We start from the raw sequence: 20,641 nt of genomic DNA, 5'->3' as shown, positions 1-20,641 counted from the left end.
GTTACCTTCCATTCCTCATGACCAATAGGTCTCAATGTTGAGGAAGAGCTACCTTCCCTTCCATCTGTTTTCTCCATGACATGTGTTAAAACATTAAACAAAGTTTCAGTTTTGCTTCTTTTTATTGTGATGTACTAAACTGACAGACGAGATACTGAATTATTTCAATCTTGTATCATTAATATTAATAAGAAACTGGACAGAGCCAGACAATTCTGCAAAATCCTTCATATGTATATTGCATTATACAGTCTTACAAACAAATTCACATTAAGGACCATAGTGAATAGAATTTGAAACACTCATTTTTAAGACTTCAAATCAAAGTTTTTTCTTCTTTTGTACAGACTTGGGAATGTGGTTGTACTATAATTTCTTTACGCTGCGTATTCATATTCTTCAGCACTGCGTCGACCAAAATCCATCCATCCCACATAATCCCGATCACTTATCCTGTGGGAGGGATCCAGGTTCTGCAATTTGCTTCCCACAAGGGTGCCTCTATCCAAAGAACCTGGGAAGACAAAATGCAAAAACTAGGTCTGAAGAATGTTCTGCGTAATCGCCACTTAATTTCGACATGAGATATCGAGCGCAAGAAATAGGAACAGAAATAGACCAGTCAGCCCTCTAGCCCAATCCACTGCTCAATCAGTAAGTTTGTGGATGACACAAAGCTGTGGATAGGGAGGAAGATCACCAGAGAATACAGCAAGGTATAGATAGACAGGAGACTTGGGCAGAGAAATGGCAGTTGGAGTTTAATTCAAACAAGTGTGAGGTGATACACTTTGAAAGATCTAATGCAGGAGGGAAGTATTCAGTAAATGGCAGAACCCTTCATGTTAGCAACATAAAGAGGGATCTAATTGTACAGGTCCACAATTCTCTGAAATTGGCAACACAAGTAGATAAGGTGGCCAAGAAGGCGTATAACATGTTTGCCTTTGTTGGTCAGGGCATAGAGTATAAAAAATTGGCAAGTCATGTTGCAGCTGTACACAACTTTAGTTTGACCACATTTGGAATATTCACACAGTTTTGGTCATAACACTACCAGAAGGAGGTTGTGGAGAGGGTAAAGAAATGGTTTACTGGGATGTTGCCCAACTTGGAGGGTATCAGCTTTGAGGAGAGTTTGGACAAACTTGATTTGTTTTCACTTGAATGTCGAAGTGTGGGGGCAAGATAATTAAGGTTTACAAAATGATGAGAGGCGTGGGTAGAATGGATAGTCGGAGTCTTTTTCCCAGGGTGGGAATGTCACTTACCAGGGGAAATAGGTTTAAAGTAAAAGGGGTTAAGTTTAAGGGAGATGTGAGAGGCACGCTTTTTACACAAAACTGTTAAGAACCTGGAATTTGCCGCCAGGGGAAGTGGTGAAGGTGGATAAGTTAGCACATCTTGACAGATACATGAACAGGTAGGGAATGGAGGGATACAGAGGCAAAAGGTTTTTAGTTTAGAAAGACATCATGTGTCACTGGAGTCTTGGTGGGTGAAGGGCCTGTTCCTGGGTTGTACTGTTTTTAGTTCTTTGAGGAGCAGAAGGTCAACAGGAGATTTTTGCAAACCATGATGTTGAAAATATTGGTCAAATATTTTACATCATATGTTATATTTTGTGAGAGTCAGAGTCGTGCAACATCGAAACAGACCCTTCGGTCCAACCAGTCCATGCTGACCATGTTCCCAAACTAAACTAGTCCCACCTGCCTGCGCTTGGCCCATATCTCTCCAAACCTTCAAAGTGTTAACTTCTAACATTTTACGCCAGACCATTAATCTGTAGATGTGACAGGTAGACAAGTGAGACAGTGATCAATTTGGAGGTTATATATATATTATTGATAACTGCTGAGTAATCTCAATTCACAGTTTACTTTAACCAAAACTTTAAACATGTTGAACTAGTGCTTTTGAAGAAGGGAGGTGTTAAGTTTCCTAAAGGCTTATGTGGGTAGATGGAGTGGACACATTATGATGTACATTGTTAACCATAGCCATCAGTAAAAATGGCCTTTCATAAACCTTGTGGATAATTAACACACTTGATAGAAAATGTGCTTTCATTTCAGAATGTATAGATTAAACAGCTAAAACTCTTGGGCTGTACCCTGTTGATCAGTTAAATTTAACAATTTTTTTTTCTTAGCAGGTTAGATTTAGACGTTAATGTTCCATGTAAATGAGATAGAACTAATTCTGTTTTTGGGTGCATCAACAATTAATCTATATTTTGTGCAGTATCTTCTCATCATAGATTTGTCCTAAATGTTGCATTCAATATGATGTCCCAGCCCATATACTCAATGCACTGACCAATGAAGGCAAGTTTGCCAAATGCTTTCTTCACTATCCTATCTACCTGGGAGTCCAGTTTCAAGGAACTATGCACCTGCATCCCTAGGTCTCTTTGTTCAGCAACACTCCCCAGGGTCCTACCATTACCTTTAAAAGTCATGCCCTGGTTTGCCTTATCAAAATGCAAAACCTCACATTTGTCTCAATAAAATTTCATCTGCCTCTCCTTGGACCATTGGCCCATCTGTTCAAGGTCCCATTGTACTCTGAGATACCTTTCTTCACTGTTCATTACATGACCTATTTTGGTGTCATCTGTAAACTTATTAACCAAGCCTCTTATATTCACATCCAAATCATCTATATAAATGACGAAAAGATGTGGACCCAGCATTGATCCCTGTGGCATACTGCTGTTCACAGGCCTCCAGTCTGAAAAGCAATCCTCTGCCAGCATCCTCTGTCTGCTGCCTTCAAGTCAATTTCGTATTGGCCTACTTCACCTGCTTACGTAGAGACCTAATCTTACTAACCAGTCTACCAAATGGAATCTTGTTGAACGTTTTGCTGAAGTCCATATAGGCAACGTCTATTGCTCTGTCTTCATCAATCTTCTTTGTCACCTTTTCAAAAACCTCAATCAAATTAGTGAGACATAATTTCCCTTGCACAAAACCATGTTGACTATTCCTAATCAGTCCTTGCCTTCCCAAATGCATGTAAATCCTGTCCCTCAGAATTCCCCCCAACAACTTACCCATCACTGATGTAAGGCTCAACAGTCTACAGTTCCCTGGCTTTTCCTACAGTCTTTCTTAGATATTGACACCAGATTAGCCAACCTCAAACTTAGAAGGTGTTTGGCCTGCTTGTCTTCATTGGTCAGAACACTGAGTATAGGATTTGGGAAGTCATGTTGCAGCATATTACAGAACATTGCTGAGGCCACTTATTGAATACTGCGTACAACTCTGGTCACCCTTCCATAGAAAGGATGTTGTTAAACTTGAGAGGATACAGAAAGATTTACAATGATATTGTTGGGACTGGAGGGTTTGACTTATTTTCTGGGAGAATTGGACACTGAGGGTGACCCTACTGAGGTTTATAAAATCATGAAGGGCATGGTTCGGATGAATAGCCAAGGTCTTTTTCCTAAGGTAGGGTAAGTCCAAAACTAGATGGTATAGGATTAAGCTAAGAGGGGAAAGATTTTAAGAGGGCCTGAGGGGTAACCTTTTCACGCAGAGAGTGGTGCATGTATGGAATGAGCTGCCAGAGGAAGTGGTTGAGACTGGTACAATTACAACATTTAAAAAGTGTCTGGACTGGTACATGAATAGAAAGTGTTTATAGGGATATGGTCTAGATGCTGGCAAATTGGACTAGGTCAGATTGGGATGTCTAGTTGGTATGGTTGAGGACGTAAGGGTCTGTTTCTGTGCTGTATTACCCTGACTTGATAATATGTGTCTTACATCTGTGAAATAAAAGTTTATTTTCAAGATTGAACTACTTATTTTAAACATGAGATGTTCTTAGCCATCACTAGTGTAATGTTGAATCCAATGCAATTTTTATAGCATTGTTTAATTTGAATTGTTTGTATTTCAAAGTCTTGTAGAATCAGCCTTTTCCTGTTCAGGCTGTCAGATGTAAAAAAAAATATACTTTGAATGATTTCTAAAATAAATCAATATTTTTGTTAAAATCCTTCTTTAAAATCCCATCTTCTCCAAATTGGATTTTTGTTGTAATAAGCTAGATTACAGATGTAATAAGCTAGAAACGTGAGCAAATGTTCTCAGTACTTCCAAGGAGAAAATGTCCAATTATTTGATTACTTTGTAGCTAATAGTCTACCATAAATCTCAAACAGATTAGCCCTGCATTTACATTCCAGATAATTGCATTTGCAATATGTTAACATATAAAACAAAAAATGATTGATTTCTAACCAGATAGCCCAATCATAATTTAATCTCGTATTTAGTGTAGAACAGAGTATTCTTTCAATGTTTAATCATGAAAGATGTTTGTCATCAAATACACTTGAGAGTTAATGCAGAATTTCACATCAACTACAATTGTTGTTTATATGAATTAACCTAAATGAGTTAACAGCACATTTGTTTTCGTGGACATCATGTTGCAAAGATGGAAATCAAACGCACGGTGGCTCAGTGGTTAACACTGCCTCCTTACAACACCAGAAACCCGGGTTCAATTCCTGCCTCGGGCAACTGTGTGTGTGGAGTTTGCACATTCTCCCCATCTCTGCGAGGGTTTCCTCCGGGTGCTCCGGTTTCCTTCCACAGTCACAAAGATGTGCTGGTCAGGTGAATTGGCCATGCTAAATTGCCCGCAGTGTTAGGTAAGGGGTAAATGTAGGGATACCGACCTCTTCGGAGGGTCGGTGTGGACTTGTTAGGCCGAAGGGCCTATTTCCACACTGTAAGCAATCTAATCTAATCTATATTCCCCAGAAGAGGCAGGGAGAATCGAAAATCAGGAAACTTGTTCACCATGGGGATACCTCTGTGTATTTCGGCACTGGGAGATGTATTTGTGTGACTTAGAGTAACTCCCTTGTTTCAACCCATCCTGCATCATTGAGAAAGTGCCTGGTGGGCATTCATTCTGTACCCTCTACCATGGAACTATGGTCTTGAATAATTGCTTCTGGAGCATTGTACACAATATTGATCCCCTCATTTGCAGAAGGCAATGAGTGTGTCGGATGCAGTTTAGAGAAGCTGGAATGGACAGGTTATCTAATAAGGAAAGGTTGGGCAGGATAGTTTTGTATCCACAGGTGATTAGACTAGTAAGAGGTGGCTTAATTATAACATACAAAGCTCCTAAAAGTCTTTGATAAGGTGGATAAGGAAAAGTTTATTTCCTCTGGTGATCAAATCTAAAATAAGTGGTCACTGTTTAAAAATAAGGATCACCCATTTAAGACCAAGATTAGGACAATTCATTTTCTCAAGGAAAGTCATGAATTTTTGGAAATCTCTTCATCAACGGTGGTGGATGCAAAGTTCTTTTATATTTTTGAAATGAGAGAGAGAGAGAGACAGGCGGACAAGGGGTAAAGTTTTGTCAGTGGTAGGTAGGAATGTGGAGTTGAGGTTACAATCCGATTCAGCCTGATCTTATTAAATGGCAGAGCAGGCATAGAGCTGAATGACCTATTCACCTGTTCCTTATGTGTATGTTTTCAAGTATGTAAAACCTGCAAACAACTGATGCCAATTAAACATTTCAGCACATTTCCAACGCTGAGCCACTATTTAAAGTAATTGGTGAAAGGATTTGATGGGGATTGAGGCGAAACTATTCTGCCCATTAGATGCGGCAGGCTGAAGATCACCATCTGAAAGGATGATAGAGCCAGAAACTCTCATTGCACTTGGGAATAAAACCCCAGTGATGCAATTAAGTGCAGCAGTCTACAGAGCTACGGACTAAAGGCTGGAAAATGGGGCTCGGTTGCAGAGCTGTTTCTTAGCCAACACAGGCCTGGTGGATGGGAAGGAATATATTTGTAAGTTTCTGTAATCTAATGTAATAATCATCTGATTATGGTTCTGCGGAGGTTAGGGGAGCAGGGGAAGGCGGGAGGGTGGTAATGGGGGTTGTTGGGGAACTGGACCAGAGGCAGTGACGTGTCTGAGCTGATAGAAATGCTGTGAAGCCAAGGAGCACCACTTATTTCTCATGAATTAACATCATAACAAAAGAGGTTAAGCTGCCTTTCCATTTATGGTATGCAACTCTTTTAGGTTGATTTTAAAGATCCCTTTTAGGACAATCGATGAGACTACTGTACTTCCTCAGCTAGACATGGTGTAGCCAATTCTCTGTCTGGTTCATGGCAAATTTAGAAAGGAGTGTCTTAACATGTTCAAAAAACATTACAACTGGTTCAGATGGACACCCTGCCTACATGGTTAACATGGCTTCTAGTTAGGGGTTCAGTGCATGTCCAAGGGAGAAAACAAGATATTGCAAACATATTGAAAGTAAGTAAAATGCTTGTGGGTCCTCCATTCCTGCAGGACCTGTCCCTTGTGTTAGCTATTATTGGCTCCTTTTCCGGCTGGGGGGTGGTTAGTCCACTTGACTGGATGGCTGCTTTGTAATGCACAGTGATGCTATCAGTGTGGGTTCAATTACTGCACCAGCTGAGGTTACCATCAAAGACCCTACTTTTGCCTGACTCATGATGACTCCCATGTTAAACACACCACCAATCATCTCTCTCACTAATGAGAGAGCAGCACTGTAATCTGGTAGTACTATGGCAACTTTATCATTGCCAAAGTTTGAAGTCAAATCTCAATTTTTTGACAGGAATGAATCAGACCAATTAAGGTATCAAACAATTTGTTAAACTTATTGATCCTTTTTGAGGTGTCCTGGCTTGTGATGGGGCTAGATATTGGTTTCCACAAAATATTGTTCAGCTGCTCTTTTTGAGACTCTATTACGAAACAATTTTTTTAAAAATGAGATTATTACATGACTTCTAGAGATAGAGAACAAATAAAACAGGCACAATTAAAATATTTTAGTGGAGGTGGGGAGTTCGCTAGGTGAAGGCAAACGTTGGAACTGTTCCGTTAAATGCAAGCTCATGCAGTTCAAAAGACACAAAGCAAGTGGATCAACTTACCTATACCAAAGGCTAAAATGCTGTCATCTACAGTATTATTCTGATAATTCACAGAATCACTACAGCACAGAAGGGGGCATTTAGCCCATCACATTAATGCAAGCTCTCCCAATGAGCATTTCAGTTAATGCCATACTATCGCTTTCTCAACACAATCCTGCTCACTGTCCCTTTACATTACCCACCTACCCCCTTCTCTGTTTAAACTGCCTCTGCCACATTCTCAAGCAGTGCATTCTAAACCCCACCATTCACTTTTCCTCATCTCACCTTTTCCCCAACTGTTTTAAATTTGTGCCCTCTTGTTCTCAATACACTCAGGTTTTCCACTATCCACTCTGTCCAGACTCCTTATCGTTTTGAATACCTTTATTAGATCCCTATGATGCTGCATTGCCAATTGTATTGTGCCTGAAGGCAGACCCTTGGCTGCTTAGACTTTATCCTAAGCTATTTTCCTGGTAGTTTTGGTCAGTGGTAAATAGGCAGTGCCTTCCATTCTCAGGGGCAGGTTGAGGAAACAAGTACCAAATCTACTTCAGTTCAATAGGAATCAAACTCACATGACATTATTCTGAACTCAGCATAAAACGTTTGTCCAAAAAGACAGCTATGATGAGCTAAAGTTGGCACTGGATTGTCAAAATATATCCCAATGTGAATGTCTGTACCAGGTCTAATGTTTTGACAAACATAGACAAGTGCAGCAAACTCAAGACATTCAATCACCTGAAGTTGGGCATTGCTGGTTGCATGTCAGCAACAAATAGAACATTGTTCAATAACATTCGGAAGCATCCAGCCTACACTCTGGGGGTGGTCAAGACTAAGTCTCTATGCATGCCAAGAAAATCACATCAGGAGCTTCCCAAACCTTGACCCAAGAAAGCATTCTAGGAGAAAGTGAGGACTGCAGATGCTGGAGATCAGAAATGTGTTGCTGGAAAAGCGCAGCAGGTCAGGCAGCATCCAAGGAGCAGGAGAATCGATGTTTCGGGCATGAGCCCTTCTCATTCCTGAAGAAAGGCACGTGCCCGAAACATCGATTCTCCTGCTCCTTGGATGCTGCCTGACCTGCTGTGCTTTTCCAGCAACACATTTTCAGCCAAGAAAGCATTCATAAATTATTGTGGATTGAAATCGCAAGGGAGTTGTAACTGCACTATTATTGCACTTGGATCTGATTCAAATCATTTTCAGAAGAGGCTGCTCCTTCTGAAATGCGCACTGTTTCCCACTGGAGTTAAAGGATGAGGGCAGGCAATGTAGTGTAGGGGTTTGCTTAGATTCAGGGAACAAAGAAAAATACTTCAGTCATTTGCAAACACACAAATGCACTAGCTCCCTGATTAAGGTTGTTCATACAACAAATTAATGAGAGCTATAATTTGTTAGACAAATATCCCATTACCAATGCAGTTGCTCTGAATTTCGGTATTGATTTTCAAGTGATTGGTTAAAGGACGAGGAAAATAATTTGAGGGGAGGAAGATTATGTGATGGTGCGGCCCAGTGACACGTTGCTGAACCAATGCTTCAAATACAGAATCTGCGTAGTGTTTCAATGTTCCAGAGATGGTCAGCTTCAGCTTTTTTCCTGGTCTCATAGATGACGGTAACCTTTGAGAAGGTGTTTTTGGCATTTTTAGGAGCTGTATTTGGGCACAATGCAAAAACCAGCAAAGCTAAAATTAAACAGACAAGGCTTCTTGTTGGGCGGCACGGTGGCACAGAGGGTAGCACTGCTGCCTCACAGCACCAGAGACCTGGGTTCAATTCCCGACTCAGGCGACTGACTGTGTGGAGTTTGCACATTTTCCCCGTGCCTGCGTGGGTTCCCTCCGGGTGCTCCGGTTTCCTCCCACAGTCACAAATATGTGCAGGTCATGCTAAATTGCCCGTAGTGTTAGATAAGGGATAACTTAGGGGTATGGGTGGGTTTTGCTTCGGCGGGTCGGTGTGGACTTGTTGGGCCGAAGGGCCTATTTCCATACTGTAAGTAATCTAATCTAATTCATTCATTGCACAGTTATAGCTGTGACGTCAGCTCTTCAGGTGCTCTACTGGCACTGAAACTTTAACAAAGTGATATGTCTCCCTTACATCTCCAAGCAGAGATGCAGTATGATAATTTTTGGGTAGGCTGTTATAATTGGTGTTGCAGGAATGAAGAATTCTGATGGATGTTAAATCATCCAGATGCTTTTCTGATGCTATCTAGAGATCTACATACTGAGACTTGCCAGAAAACAAACCTCTGTACATTCAGCCACATGTATTCAGTCAGCAATTGCAGAAATTGTTGAATAGTAAGTTCCATTATAATTGGCAGTTGGTGCAACTCACCTTTCCTGAGTTGTTGAAGGTATTGCGTGAGCAGAGCTCCCAGGTTGGCTCTTTGCTCACTGCTCTGGAAAGGTTTCACCTGATCAGTGGACTGGGCTTCCCGAAGTTGCCTTTGGTGCATGGCAATGCTTTGCTTCAGCTCCCTGCCAATTGGATTCCCATCATCAGACCCGTTGATGAGTCTGCCGATGCAGCCCGAGTAGAGAACCGCGAGAAACACACACACGCAGATCCCACTGTTCATAGCTGGAAATAAAAGGAAGTACAGACAAGGTGTAGTGAAACCCATCACCTCAAATAGGCACACTTCAACCTTGAGCAGTCAATTGTTTCAAAGCTTTCACACCAGTGCAACAGATTCACAACAATTGAACAAAAGAATGCTGAGGATATACTTCCAAATAATGCCCACCAACAGCCAATGCTTTTTGAATAATTGACCTAACGTTTTCACATTATTTGCCACAAATATCTTTCTCATCACTGACAATCCAATGGGAATAGGCTGCTTAAAACATTGCCCCAGAATACTGAGCTATTCTTAAAATGAGTACTGTTGGATAAAGACATTTTATTGAAGTATTTCCTCTTTCACTCATCAGGACGGTGCAGGAAAACCAACATTTATACTGCATGAGAGGGGAGTGCTGCCTGAGCACTTAGTATTCTCTTCATCACTCATCAATCTCCTCTCCTTCGTGTTGGTTAGCCCATGAAATTGTATTCTTGTGAATGGTCCTAATGAGTGCAAGATGAAAAACTTTAGCAAAAGCTACTTTTAAATAACTATTTTGTCTTAAAATCTGAATTGTTGTTTGAGAATTGATTTTGCTTTTCAAATTCCTCAGCTGGGTTAAGCAAGCATCTACATTATTTTAATTCAGTGTTTGAAGGTGAGCTCTCACTATAGGACTGGCTGTGTTTTTTCTGCTTTGTATCAAAGCTCCTTGTTCTTGTCAAGGAGAGGAATTGTAACACCCAGGATTGGAAAATCGTCAGCAAAAATTATCGCCACCATTATCAGCTAAATCAGGAATAGAACTGTTAAGTTCAAAATAAACATCACTGTGCTGATTATAACCCCGCAGCCAGTTATGAGTATTTGGAAATTGTGTGCGGGTTCCATACAATTTATTGACCTTAGGAGCAGGAAAAATCCAAGCCAGTTCGTTACTGCCCCATTGGTCTACTCTTGATTATCTGCAAAGTGATGAAAGGGCTCCTCAACAGTGCTATCAAATTACACTTGCTTTGCAATAACCTGCTCATTTTAAATTTTGCCGGGGTCACTCAGCTTCTGGCCATATTCTGGCATTGGTCTGGACTAAAGAGCCAAAATCCAGAAGTGAGGTTGCAGTGAGTGCCTGTTAAAGTCAAGGCAGTTTTTTTGACCAAATGCAATATCAAGGAACCTGAGCAAAATGATAGTTAATGGGAACTGGGAGGAAACTCTTCACTGTTTGGAGTGAAGTCTGATACAATGGAGAAATCCCAGTATGTCCCAGTGAACAAGACTCCACAAAGAAAGCTTGTGTTAATAGAATATATCATGCATTGAATTTGTTCATTTAAGTGGTCGATTTTCACATACTACATGCCAAATCCAGTTGTTGTGCAATCATACCACTCTAGCACATAGAAAATATAAATCTCAGAGCAAGGTCAATACCATACAAGCGAAAGAATCGCAGGTGCTGTAAATCAGAATCAAAAAAAACACAAATTGCTGGAAAAACTCAGCAGCTCTGGCAGCATCTGTGAAGAGAAGTCAGAGTTAATGTTTCAGGTCTGGTGACCCTTCCTCAGAACGTCAACGTCATTTGGCTTTGGACACACTCTTGCTTGCTCAGTGTTGAAAATATACAGCAGGTAAAAATATTCACCTAGAAAGGAGAATGAGCTCTCAGTGAGGCGTAAACTCATTGTGAATTGTCCAATTTATATAGCACTCAGCAGTGCAGCATGACCGTCTCGAATACAGAGTTAGTTGTAAGTAAATCATGATAGGGACTACCGGGCAATGATCTGGACCAACAGTGAGGGTCCACAGGTATGAAGCCATTTTGTGTCTGCGAGGACAAAAAGTACAACTAGAAGCATAGATATTACACTAGGAGATAGTATAAGCCTTCAATGAAGCCTGACCTGATATTGAAAATGTAAGACAACATAGCAAGCAAAATCTTTTACATTGTGAAGTGACCAGATGCAGATACTTTTGGCATAAAAGCAGTGTTGCAGGTGCTTTAAGTCTGAAATAAAAATAAAAAAATGCAGGAAAACTCTCAGCAGGTTATGCAACGACTGTTGAAAGAGAAAGAGAGTTAACATTTCAGGTCCACAGCCTTACCTGACACCGGGAAAATTATTAAGATATAAGAGAGGTTTTATGCAAGTCCAGAGGTATAGAAGGACAGCAGGCAAGAGACAACAAACTTCACATGCGGAATAACTTAAATGATGAATGGGATATTGTTGCAAGGTAAAAGGAAATGGAAATGAGAAAAGTAAAGAAACAAAATTCGGATCTACAAGAGGTGCAAACGTCAACAGCAGAATGCTGCTGTCCAAAAAATAAGAGTAGTAGTTATCGTCCGAAGTGTTGAATTTAGTGTTGAGATTGAAAGTCTGTAAAGCGCCTGTTTGTGTGAGGACCTGATGTATCTCTAGCTTGCACTGAGCTTCCTTAGAACAGTGTAGAAGACTAAGGACAGAGAGATCAGAGCAGGAGTGAGGCAGAAATTAAAAGGGCCTGAAGTTTGTATAGAGACGCTCCACAAGGTGATCTGAATTTTGTCCATCTCACATAAAGCAGCCACATCTCAAGCAGCAAGTACTGTACACAAATTAACCAAACTGCAGCTATTACACCTGGAGGAGTATTTGAGGCCTTGGACACTGGGAAGTTGGGAGTGGTGAAAGTGAAAATGTTGCCTTCCCTGCGTTTACATGGTTAGGTGCCTCGGGAGGTTTATAAGTTCTGTTTAACTAAAAATAAAGCCATTGTAGAAATCCATCTGCCCCGTGATTGCCTTACTGCATGACTGACTGTTGAGAGCTATGTCTAGTTTGTGTTGCTGCTGACTTTGTGTGTTGATTTTCTCTTTGGAAGGCCGCTTTGAAAATGTACCATTTGATGTCAGTTTGTATCAAGTGCTCAGTAGTTACATTATCCTACCATCAAACAAAGACACTTTCCAATATTCTGTGTCAAATGAAAGAACAAACAAAAACAGAAATTTCTGGACAAACTTATCAGGTCTGACAGCATCCATGGAGGGAAAACGTTAAGTTAATGTTTCAGGTCCAGTGACTCCTCTTCAGACTGTTCTGATCAGACAAGATTCACTTAATTTGAACAAAATCGAACAAGTTCAAATCGGTGATGGGTGGTTTCGGCTTTTACCAGTTTTATTGGGGACCGTTTGTTTCATGAAACACTTACATATTTGATAAAACAGCCTGGATCAGAGGGAGGAATAGAGAAAATCTCAAATGATTCTGGTCTTCATTTTGTGTGAATATACACTGAAAATTCATTGGCAACTTTGACACAGCATCTGAGCGCTGCTCAGACCGGGAGACAGCTGTTACCTGTCAGTAACAACCAGCAAACAACAACGTTAAGACTGTAAGCCTGGGCCAATATATCTCCACTTCTAAATTTTTTAATAATTCACAATACCTGGTTGATCAAACCCTGTGTTTGTTCATCTCACCTCCTAAAATATATATGTATATATAAAAACATTGCTCGGCAGTGTACTGAACTGAAGAAGTTATCCAGTAACTCTGTTATGCCTTGACCACAGCCAGAAACAGTACACAGTGCAAGTAGAGAGGCGCTTGTGTGAACACTACGCAAATCAGATTTAACTGTTTTACTGCAGGCATTTCAGAGAAGGTTCACGAGGATGATCCCCGATGTAGAGGGATTGTTGAGCAAACGTTTAACAGATTGGGACTCCACTCACCGACGTTTAGCAGAATGAGAGGGTGATCTTATTGAAACATATGGGCCTCGACAGGGTCGATGCTGAGAGGATGTTTGCCTTCATGGGAAAGTTTAGGACCAGAGGGCATTGTATCAGAATAAAGGGGCACCAATTTAAGACGGAGATGAGGAGGAATTTCTTCTCTCAGAGGGTTGTGAGTGTCTGGAACTTCTAACCAGAGAGAGCTGGGGGGAGGGGGGCAGGATCCTTGTGTGTATTTAAGGCTGAGATAGATTCTTGATCAATAGGTGTGGGGGAAAAGTCAGGAAAGTGGACTTGAGGAATGTTGGATCAGTGGTAATCCTATTGAACAGTGGAGGAGGTTTGAGGGCTGAATGTCCTACTCCAGTTCCTATTTCTTATGGTTTTATGGACTAACTGAACTCAAAACCCTGAGGCTCACTTACCCACTAGAAGCAGAGAGTGTGATTTCAGTTATCTGCTTCTGAAATACTACCAGAGAGCTACTTGCCTCAATTGGTTCAGATTACTTCTCAGGTCGTTTCTGTGACCTGTTAATGCTGGCAATGAAGGAGAGCAGTACTGGGAATGCTGGAAACCCAGGGAAAACTGAGGAACTCAGCAGGTCTGGCAACAGCTGTGGAGAGAGAGAGAGAGTTCTGAAGAAATCAGACTGGACTCTTGTTAATTTTGTTTCTCTCTCTCCGCAGCTGCTGCCAGAGCTGCTGAGTTTCTCCAGGACTCCCTGGGTCGTTAGGGGCGTCTCTAACTGCCCTTTCCACTGCTCCTTTAACCGACCAGGCACAGAACTCCCGCTGGTGGCTGACACCGTATGGGATGCAAACAGCAGTGAGTGCAAAGAAAGTACTGCAAAAGGTGAACGGCCAGAGAGGGGGGGGATTGGATGCTCCAGGGAACACGGGTCCCGTTATTCTGTGTACATCGTTACACCCTGTCTCAGTTACGGATGGGTGACAAGACCACAGGAGTTATCGGTGAAGATTTGTCTATAGAGAAGGATCCATATTTAATATGAGCTGATCAGAAACGCCTGAACTGGGGAGCACTTGGAAGACTGCGAGAGGAGATAACTAACTTCAAAACACAGCTCTCTAACTCCCCAATATTTCCAGTGTTTGCAAAACACAGCAGGGCGAGACATTCTGAAGACACACACACACATACAAAGCTCCACATTATCCCAGCAGGTTAGGTATATTAACGAATATTTATTAATTAAAAACAAAATAGCTTTTTTGCTACGCGTTATTATCAGAGCCCAGGTAATGCCACCTCACTCAATAGTTCTATTGCATCTGTCTTTGTTTCAACTTTATCTAGGGATGATCAGTAAAAGCTACCCCCTTCCCCTCCCCTTACAAAGGGGGCATCTTACCGGTCGGTGTGGTGCTCCCAGACTGATCGTGAACTCTTCTCCTTCCAGGGAGAACGGAGATCCGCCGCTGGATGCGGCAGCGCTATTTATAAAGACAGGAGGAGGAGGAGGGAGGGAGGGAGGCAGGACCAACCTGGATTGACGGGAGGGAGTTGGGACAAAACATATCCCAGAGCAAAGTTGGTGAAGCGTAACTCCTGCCCACTACCCACATCAACCAAACCTGGGAGTGGGGGGCTTAGGGAGGGAGGGCCTTATAGAGGGAGGGAGGAGCTCAGAGGGAGAGGGAGGGAGTGAGGGGCTTAGGCAGGAAAAGAGTGAGGGGCTTAGGGACGGAGGGAGTGCCTTATAGAGGGATGGAGTGAGGGGCTGGGAGGGAGAGGGAGGGAGTGAGGGGCTGGGAGTGAGAAGGAGGGCTCAGAGGGAGAGGGAGGGAGTCGGGGGGAGGGAGTGAGCGGGTCGCAATGAGGGAGAGAGACTGTGGGGATTGAGTGTATAAGGGGCTGGGGATGAGCGTGATACTCGGAGTGAATGAACGCTGGAGGAGACAGGGAGCTTTCCCCTGGTCACCGGGAGCCCCGGGGTCGGATTAACCCGGGCTGGGGGCTTGGGGTGGGGTTTGTCTGGGGATGGAGTGGGAATTTCCCATCCTTCTCCTCAGCTTCTCCATAGGATTGTCCTCCAGTGCCCAGCGCTGGTATTCCTTCCACTCTGGCTTGAAACAAAACAGCGCATTGGGAGCTTTGACCCTGGCACCAGCCACACTGTGGATCCCATCACTGACAGCACCTTCTATACCCAACATCCGCACCACAGGCACCTACACCGGGAAACTTAGTCAGAGCCCCTCCAAATGTTGTTCACAATCTCCATCAGCCCGGTACACAGAGAATATCTGACAGCAAAGGGTCAGTTTCCAGGGGAAAATATGTGTGTCTGTGGGGAGGGTCAGAAATCACAAACTTAACCCCCCACAGTGGTCTCAGTTAAATTTGCCCTGTAACCCCCTGCTTTAACACTCTAAATATCGATTTGTAAACCCTGGCTTTAGCCACACAGTACTTCAATTCGATAATAGCTTAACCCGAACTGTATAACAGTGATCTGAGGATCTCAGGCAAATTGGGGGACGTAGCAGACAGAATGAAACCCATTAATTTCTTTTTAAATCGCGGCTTTTACAATTACAGTATCGCTGCTCATCTGCTTTTATGTTTTTTTAGTATTTACACATTAATTAAACTCACGTTTCTACATTTCTTCTCCAATATTTATTTGGATAAGCACACCCTTTCCCCGTTCGCTACCAATTCCCACACATCCAAAACATCGAAGCTTGCAAAATATGCCGTTCCATATTGCTGGGGGTTTATTTTCTCAAACGGAGCTTAGAGCCAGGGCTGAGATTTTGGGAGTTTTGAGTCGAGCAGGAGCTGGGAGAAGACAGGGATACAGAGTCAGGAACTGACGCCCTGCTCGGGAGGAATACAGCCCATTAACGTGCCTCCTAAGGGAGGAAAAGGGTGTGCTGAGATCCCAGGTTCCCGAGATGTAGAGTTACTGAGTGGAATGGCCCACCGTTTAGTTCCACATCGGTTTTGAATTGCATTTTCAACTTGTAATTAGACACGGAAAAAAAATGCAGTCACGCTGCACAGAAACATATCAATAACTCTACTCTGCCAAATAAATTAAAATCTAAATTTAAACATTTCAAATCGAGATTCACAAGAATTACAGTATCACAGAATTGTAAGGGTGCAGAAGGAGGCTATTCGGCCCATCCAGTCTGGTGGGGCTCTCCAAATGAGCATAGTCACCTCCTGGTTAAAGCACAGCAGGTCAGGCAGCATCCAAGGAACAGGAAATTTGATGTTTCGGGCATAAGCCCTTCATCAGGCATTCCTGATGAAGGGCTTATGCCCGAAACGTCGAATTTCCTGTTCCTTGGATGCTGCCTGACCTGCTGTGCTTTAACCAGCAACATATTTTCAGCTGTGATCTCCAGCATCTGCAGACCTCATTTTTTACCCGAAGATTTTAACCTACTGCGAATCCTCTTGCAAGGATGCCTTCCTTGAAGAAGCTCTCTTCCTCCTCATTCCTGATGAAGGGCTTATGCCCGAAACGTCGAATTTCCTGTTCCTTGGATGCTGCCTGACCTGCTGTGCTTTAACCAGCAACATATTTTCAGCTGTGATCTCCAGCATCTGCAGACCTCATTTTTTACCCGAAGATTTTAACCTACTGCGAATCCTCTTGCAAGGATGCCTTCCTTGAAGAAGCTCTCTTCCTCCTCATTCCTGATGAAGGGCTTATGCCCGAAACGTCGAATTTCCTGTTCCTTGAATGCTGCCTGACCTGCTGTGCTTTAACCAGCAACACATTTTCAGCCATCATCACCTCCTACCAATCTTCTGCTTTTTCTCCACATCCTTGCACATTATTTCTATCCAAATAACCATCCATTTCACACGCTGACTAAAACAGAAATGGTTGGAGAAACTCAGCAGGTCTGGCGGCATCTGCTGAGAGAAAGCAGAATTAACAGTCCAGTGACTCTTCTTCAGAATTAAAGCCACGTTGCCCTGCCAGACCAAGGTGCTGCTGTCTCACTGGAGAGAGATGTCTGATGGTGGTTTCACCTGAGGGTCACCGTGCCTCAGGTGAGGGGAGAGGCTGAGAAGGTGAGTCCTTCATGGTAACGTCTGTTGGTGCGGGATTTGAACCCATGAGTTAGCATTAATGAGAAGTCATGGCACAATTTAGATCAGTGCAAGTACTTCTGATAACAAAGTGAAAACCATTAGTTACTTTCAAATATCCTCTCCAGTTCTGAACGTTAAAGGCTACAAATACAAAGTCCCATTCTGCTAAGTTTAACTTAGCATAGAGCTTTTTACAAATAACATGTTTATTGTAATTATTTGTCGACTTCTCTTACTTTTTTACAATATTTCTCTTATTCCAATTTATCTCTCTTTTAATTTCTGATTTGACAGTGAATTTGCGCATACTCTACACTTTCTGTTTGGTTTCTGTGCTGCCAGTTTCACAATCTTTCAATCTGATAATTTAAAAAGATTGTTTACCCTGTTTACATAGATCACAGATCTACTTGTTGGACTGTTAATCAGCTGTTCCTTTCATAATATGCCATGCAAAAATGAAATAATAAGCAACAACATATGCTCTGCCACAGAAAAGCATGGTCCATCATATTCACAGTTATGATTCATGTCACCTCTAGTAATATGACTCTCAAATTTCCAAGACCACCCAGGGAATCTAGGCAGAGATCTTGCAGCATTGTGTAGCTGGACATAACTTGGCTTGCTACAAAAGTGTTGTTCATTTTGGCAGGTAGAATAAGATGGAAACATGTTTTCTCAATGGTGAGAAGTTGCAGAGGTCTGGCATGCAGAGGGATCTGGATGACCTACTCCATGAATCACAAAAGGTTATCATGCAAGTAATTAGGAAAGCTAATAGAATGTTATACATATGTAAGCGGAATTGAACACAGAAGCCAGGAGGTTAATGTTGGTCTCTAGGGCAGTGGTGAGACCACATCTGGAGTGTAGTGTAACTATATATGTCAGCTTCTTTAAGGAGGGCTTTGGAAACAGTTCAGAGAACGTTAACTAAATGGATACCTAGGATGGGCATGTTGTCTTATGAGGAAAAGTTGGATTGGCTGGATTCATATCCACTGGAGTTTATAAGAGTGAGAGGCAACTTGATTGAAGCATAAAGTCCTGAATGGTCTAGACGGGATGATGTGGAAATATATTTTCTCTTGTGTGAGAATCTAGAAGTCGGAGGTCACGTTTAAAAATCGGGGTTCACCCATTTAAGATAGGAGGAGAACCTCTTTCTCACTGAGGGTCTTGAGTCTCTCAAACTCACTTTCTCAGAAGGCAGTGAAAGTAATCTTTGAATATTTGTAAGGTAGCGATAAATTAATCCTTGGTAAGTGAGGGGGTGAAATGTTATTGGGGTAGGCAAGGATGAGGTGAGTTGTAATTAGATTGGTAATGATCAACCATGATGGCTGTAAGTATTTGTAAAAATTACGCTGTTTGTAAGTGAACATTTAATACTGAGTGCAAGGTGGCTCCAAGCCACTTTCTATTCTGCAATGCCTCTTCTTTATTCATCCCTGTCTCTTCCCCACTGGAGCTTGGATAGCAACATTGGCTGAATTAAGGGAATGATCATGAAGCACTAAACAAAATAAAAGTCACATGAATCATATTCAAAACGTGCTGGGACATCTGTTGGATGTAAATTTGCAAGATTTCCTGGCAGAATGCAATTCTCATAACAGAGGCTAGGAGCCTTATGGCAAAGGAATAAAAGTCCTTTCAACGGCAATATCTTCAGAGCAGTTTATTAGATTGTGTGGCATGTCCTATATACTGACTTCGTTTGTCCCTATTTTATAGTCTCTACATCCAGAAGGCTACTTTGTAAATGTTTTGAAAATGCATTTTTAAATGGTCTGCCATTCCCCTCCATAAATTGGCTCATGCAAATTTATAAGAGAAGGTGAGGACTGCAGATGCTGGAGATCAGAGTCGAGAGTGTGGTGCTGGAAAGCACAGCAGGTCAGGCAGCGAATTCATAGTCTAGATATTGAGTTGTTTGGATTGTAAAATGATTATTTAATAAGTTAAGATGTTTAAAAATAATTAATTTACTTTGGGATTATATTAATTGATCCTCACAACCATAAACCAGTAATGTTCTGGTGTCCCAGGTTTGAATCCTGCCATGGCAGATGGTGGAATTTGAATACAAAAAATCTGAAATTAAAAGTCTAATGATGATCATGAATTCATTGTCGATTGTCAAAAAAACCAACTGGTTCACTAATGTCCTTCGGGGAAGGAAACTATAATCCTTGCAATGAATGTTGGCCTAACCACTGACACCCTCATACTATGAATGAATGAAAAATAAAGAAAAAATCTGAAACCCAACATCAAAATACTAAGTATGAGAGAAAATATATTCTTTGATAAATTTTATTTATTATCTAGCAAGCAAGAGAAAAGATGCTTGTGTATTCAAGTTATTTTAAAATCCAGCTATGTTTTGATGGAAGCTTTAATATCGCTGGGAGAGCTTCTGTGGCCTTTTCTCATTTTCTTATTCCATTAGTGTACAGTAGTTGAACTAGAATACAGATCACTGAAGTTGGTCAAAATTGAGTACTAAGTCTGTTCTGCCACCAAGTTATGTAAGCGATCAAAATGTCGGGATTCATGTCTGAATGCTTATCAAGTGTCCGATACAAATGCTTCTTCCTCACATTTACATTGAATGGTATTATTACCCCAACTCTGACAAGTTACAAAAGTTTGAAGAGCTATGAAAAGGATTGCCAAATTTGATGCAAAGGTGAAGAACTTGTCAGTTCCTAAAATATAATAGTACTTGCCCATTTAAGAAAAAATTGTTCCTGTATATACACTTGAAAATCAGCCAACTTCAACTAAATGGGCTTTATCAGAATTAAACAAATCTTTGACCAAAGTATAATTCACGTAAAGATAACATCTGTCTAGTTGAGTGAAAGCTGACTTTCGGGAGTAATTGCAAACCAGTTAACTTCTTTCAGCCTGAAAGGATTTTGTGATAATGCAATGGTAATATTTTGGAAGTTGCTCCTTACAGTTAGTTCTCGATGATACTGATGAATAACATAATTTCTAAATGGTTCCTGAAGGTATAATTCATAGTGATCCTTGAAAAAAATAAAGCTGAGTCTCAGTAATGTAATAATTATACACGAAGGAATTTGCTGCATCTTTAATTTCTTTCTTTAATTCTTTACAAAGGATCAATCTGGGTTTTTACTTCCTGGTGAAGACGTGAAGGTCAATGATGCCTCCATCAACTCACTTCAAATCAAAATTAATTTAAACTACAACCGGTTCTTTGGTAGGTTTT

General features: G+C 41.6%; 1 protein-coding gene across 1 annotated transcript; it reads right to left on the bottom strand.

Annotated features, from left to right (window-relative positions):
• Positions 1 to 247: 247 nt before the first annotated feature.
• On the bottom strand, positions 248 to 14,727 carry LOC132832294 (cholecystokinin-like). Its single transcript, XM_060850174.1, has 3 exons — positions 14,684 to 14,727; positions 9,332 to 9,577; positions 248 to 514 (listed from the first exon to the last, which is right to left on the bottom strand). The coding sequence occupies exons 2-3, from the start codon at positions 9,573 to 9,575 to the stop codon at positions 378 to 380; spliced, it is 381 nt and encodes a 126-aa protein (XP_060706157.1). The 5' UTR covers positions 9,576 to 9,577; positions 14,684 to 14,727; the 3' UTR covers positions 248 to 377.
• Positions 14,728 to 20,641: the final 5,914 nt, after the last annotated feature.

The sequence above is a fragment of the Hemiscyllium ocellatum genome, chromosome 34 (genome assembly GCF_020745735.1).
Source record: "Hemiscyllium ocellatum isolate sHemOce1 chromosome 34, sHemOce1.pat.X.cur, whole genome shotgun sequence".
In the NCBI taxonomy this organism is placed as follows: Eukaryota; Metazoa; Chordata; class Chondrichthyes; order Orectolobiformes; family Hemiscylliidae; genus Hemiscyllium; species Hemiscyllium ocellatum.
This window is presented reverse-complemented; position numbering and strand designations above follow the sequence as displayed.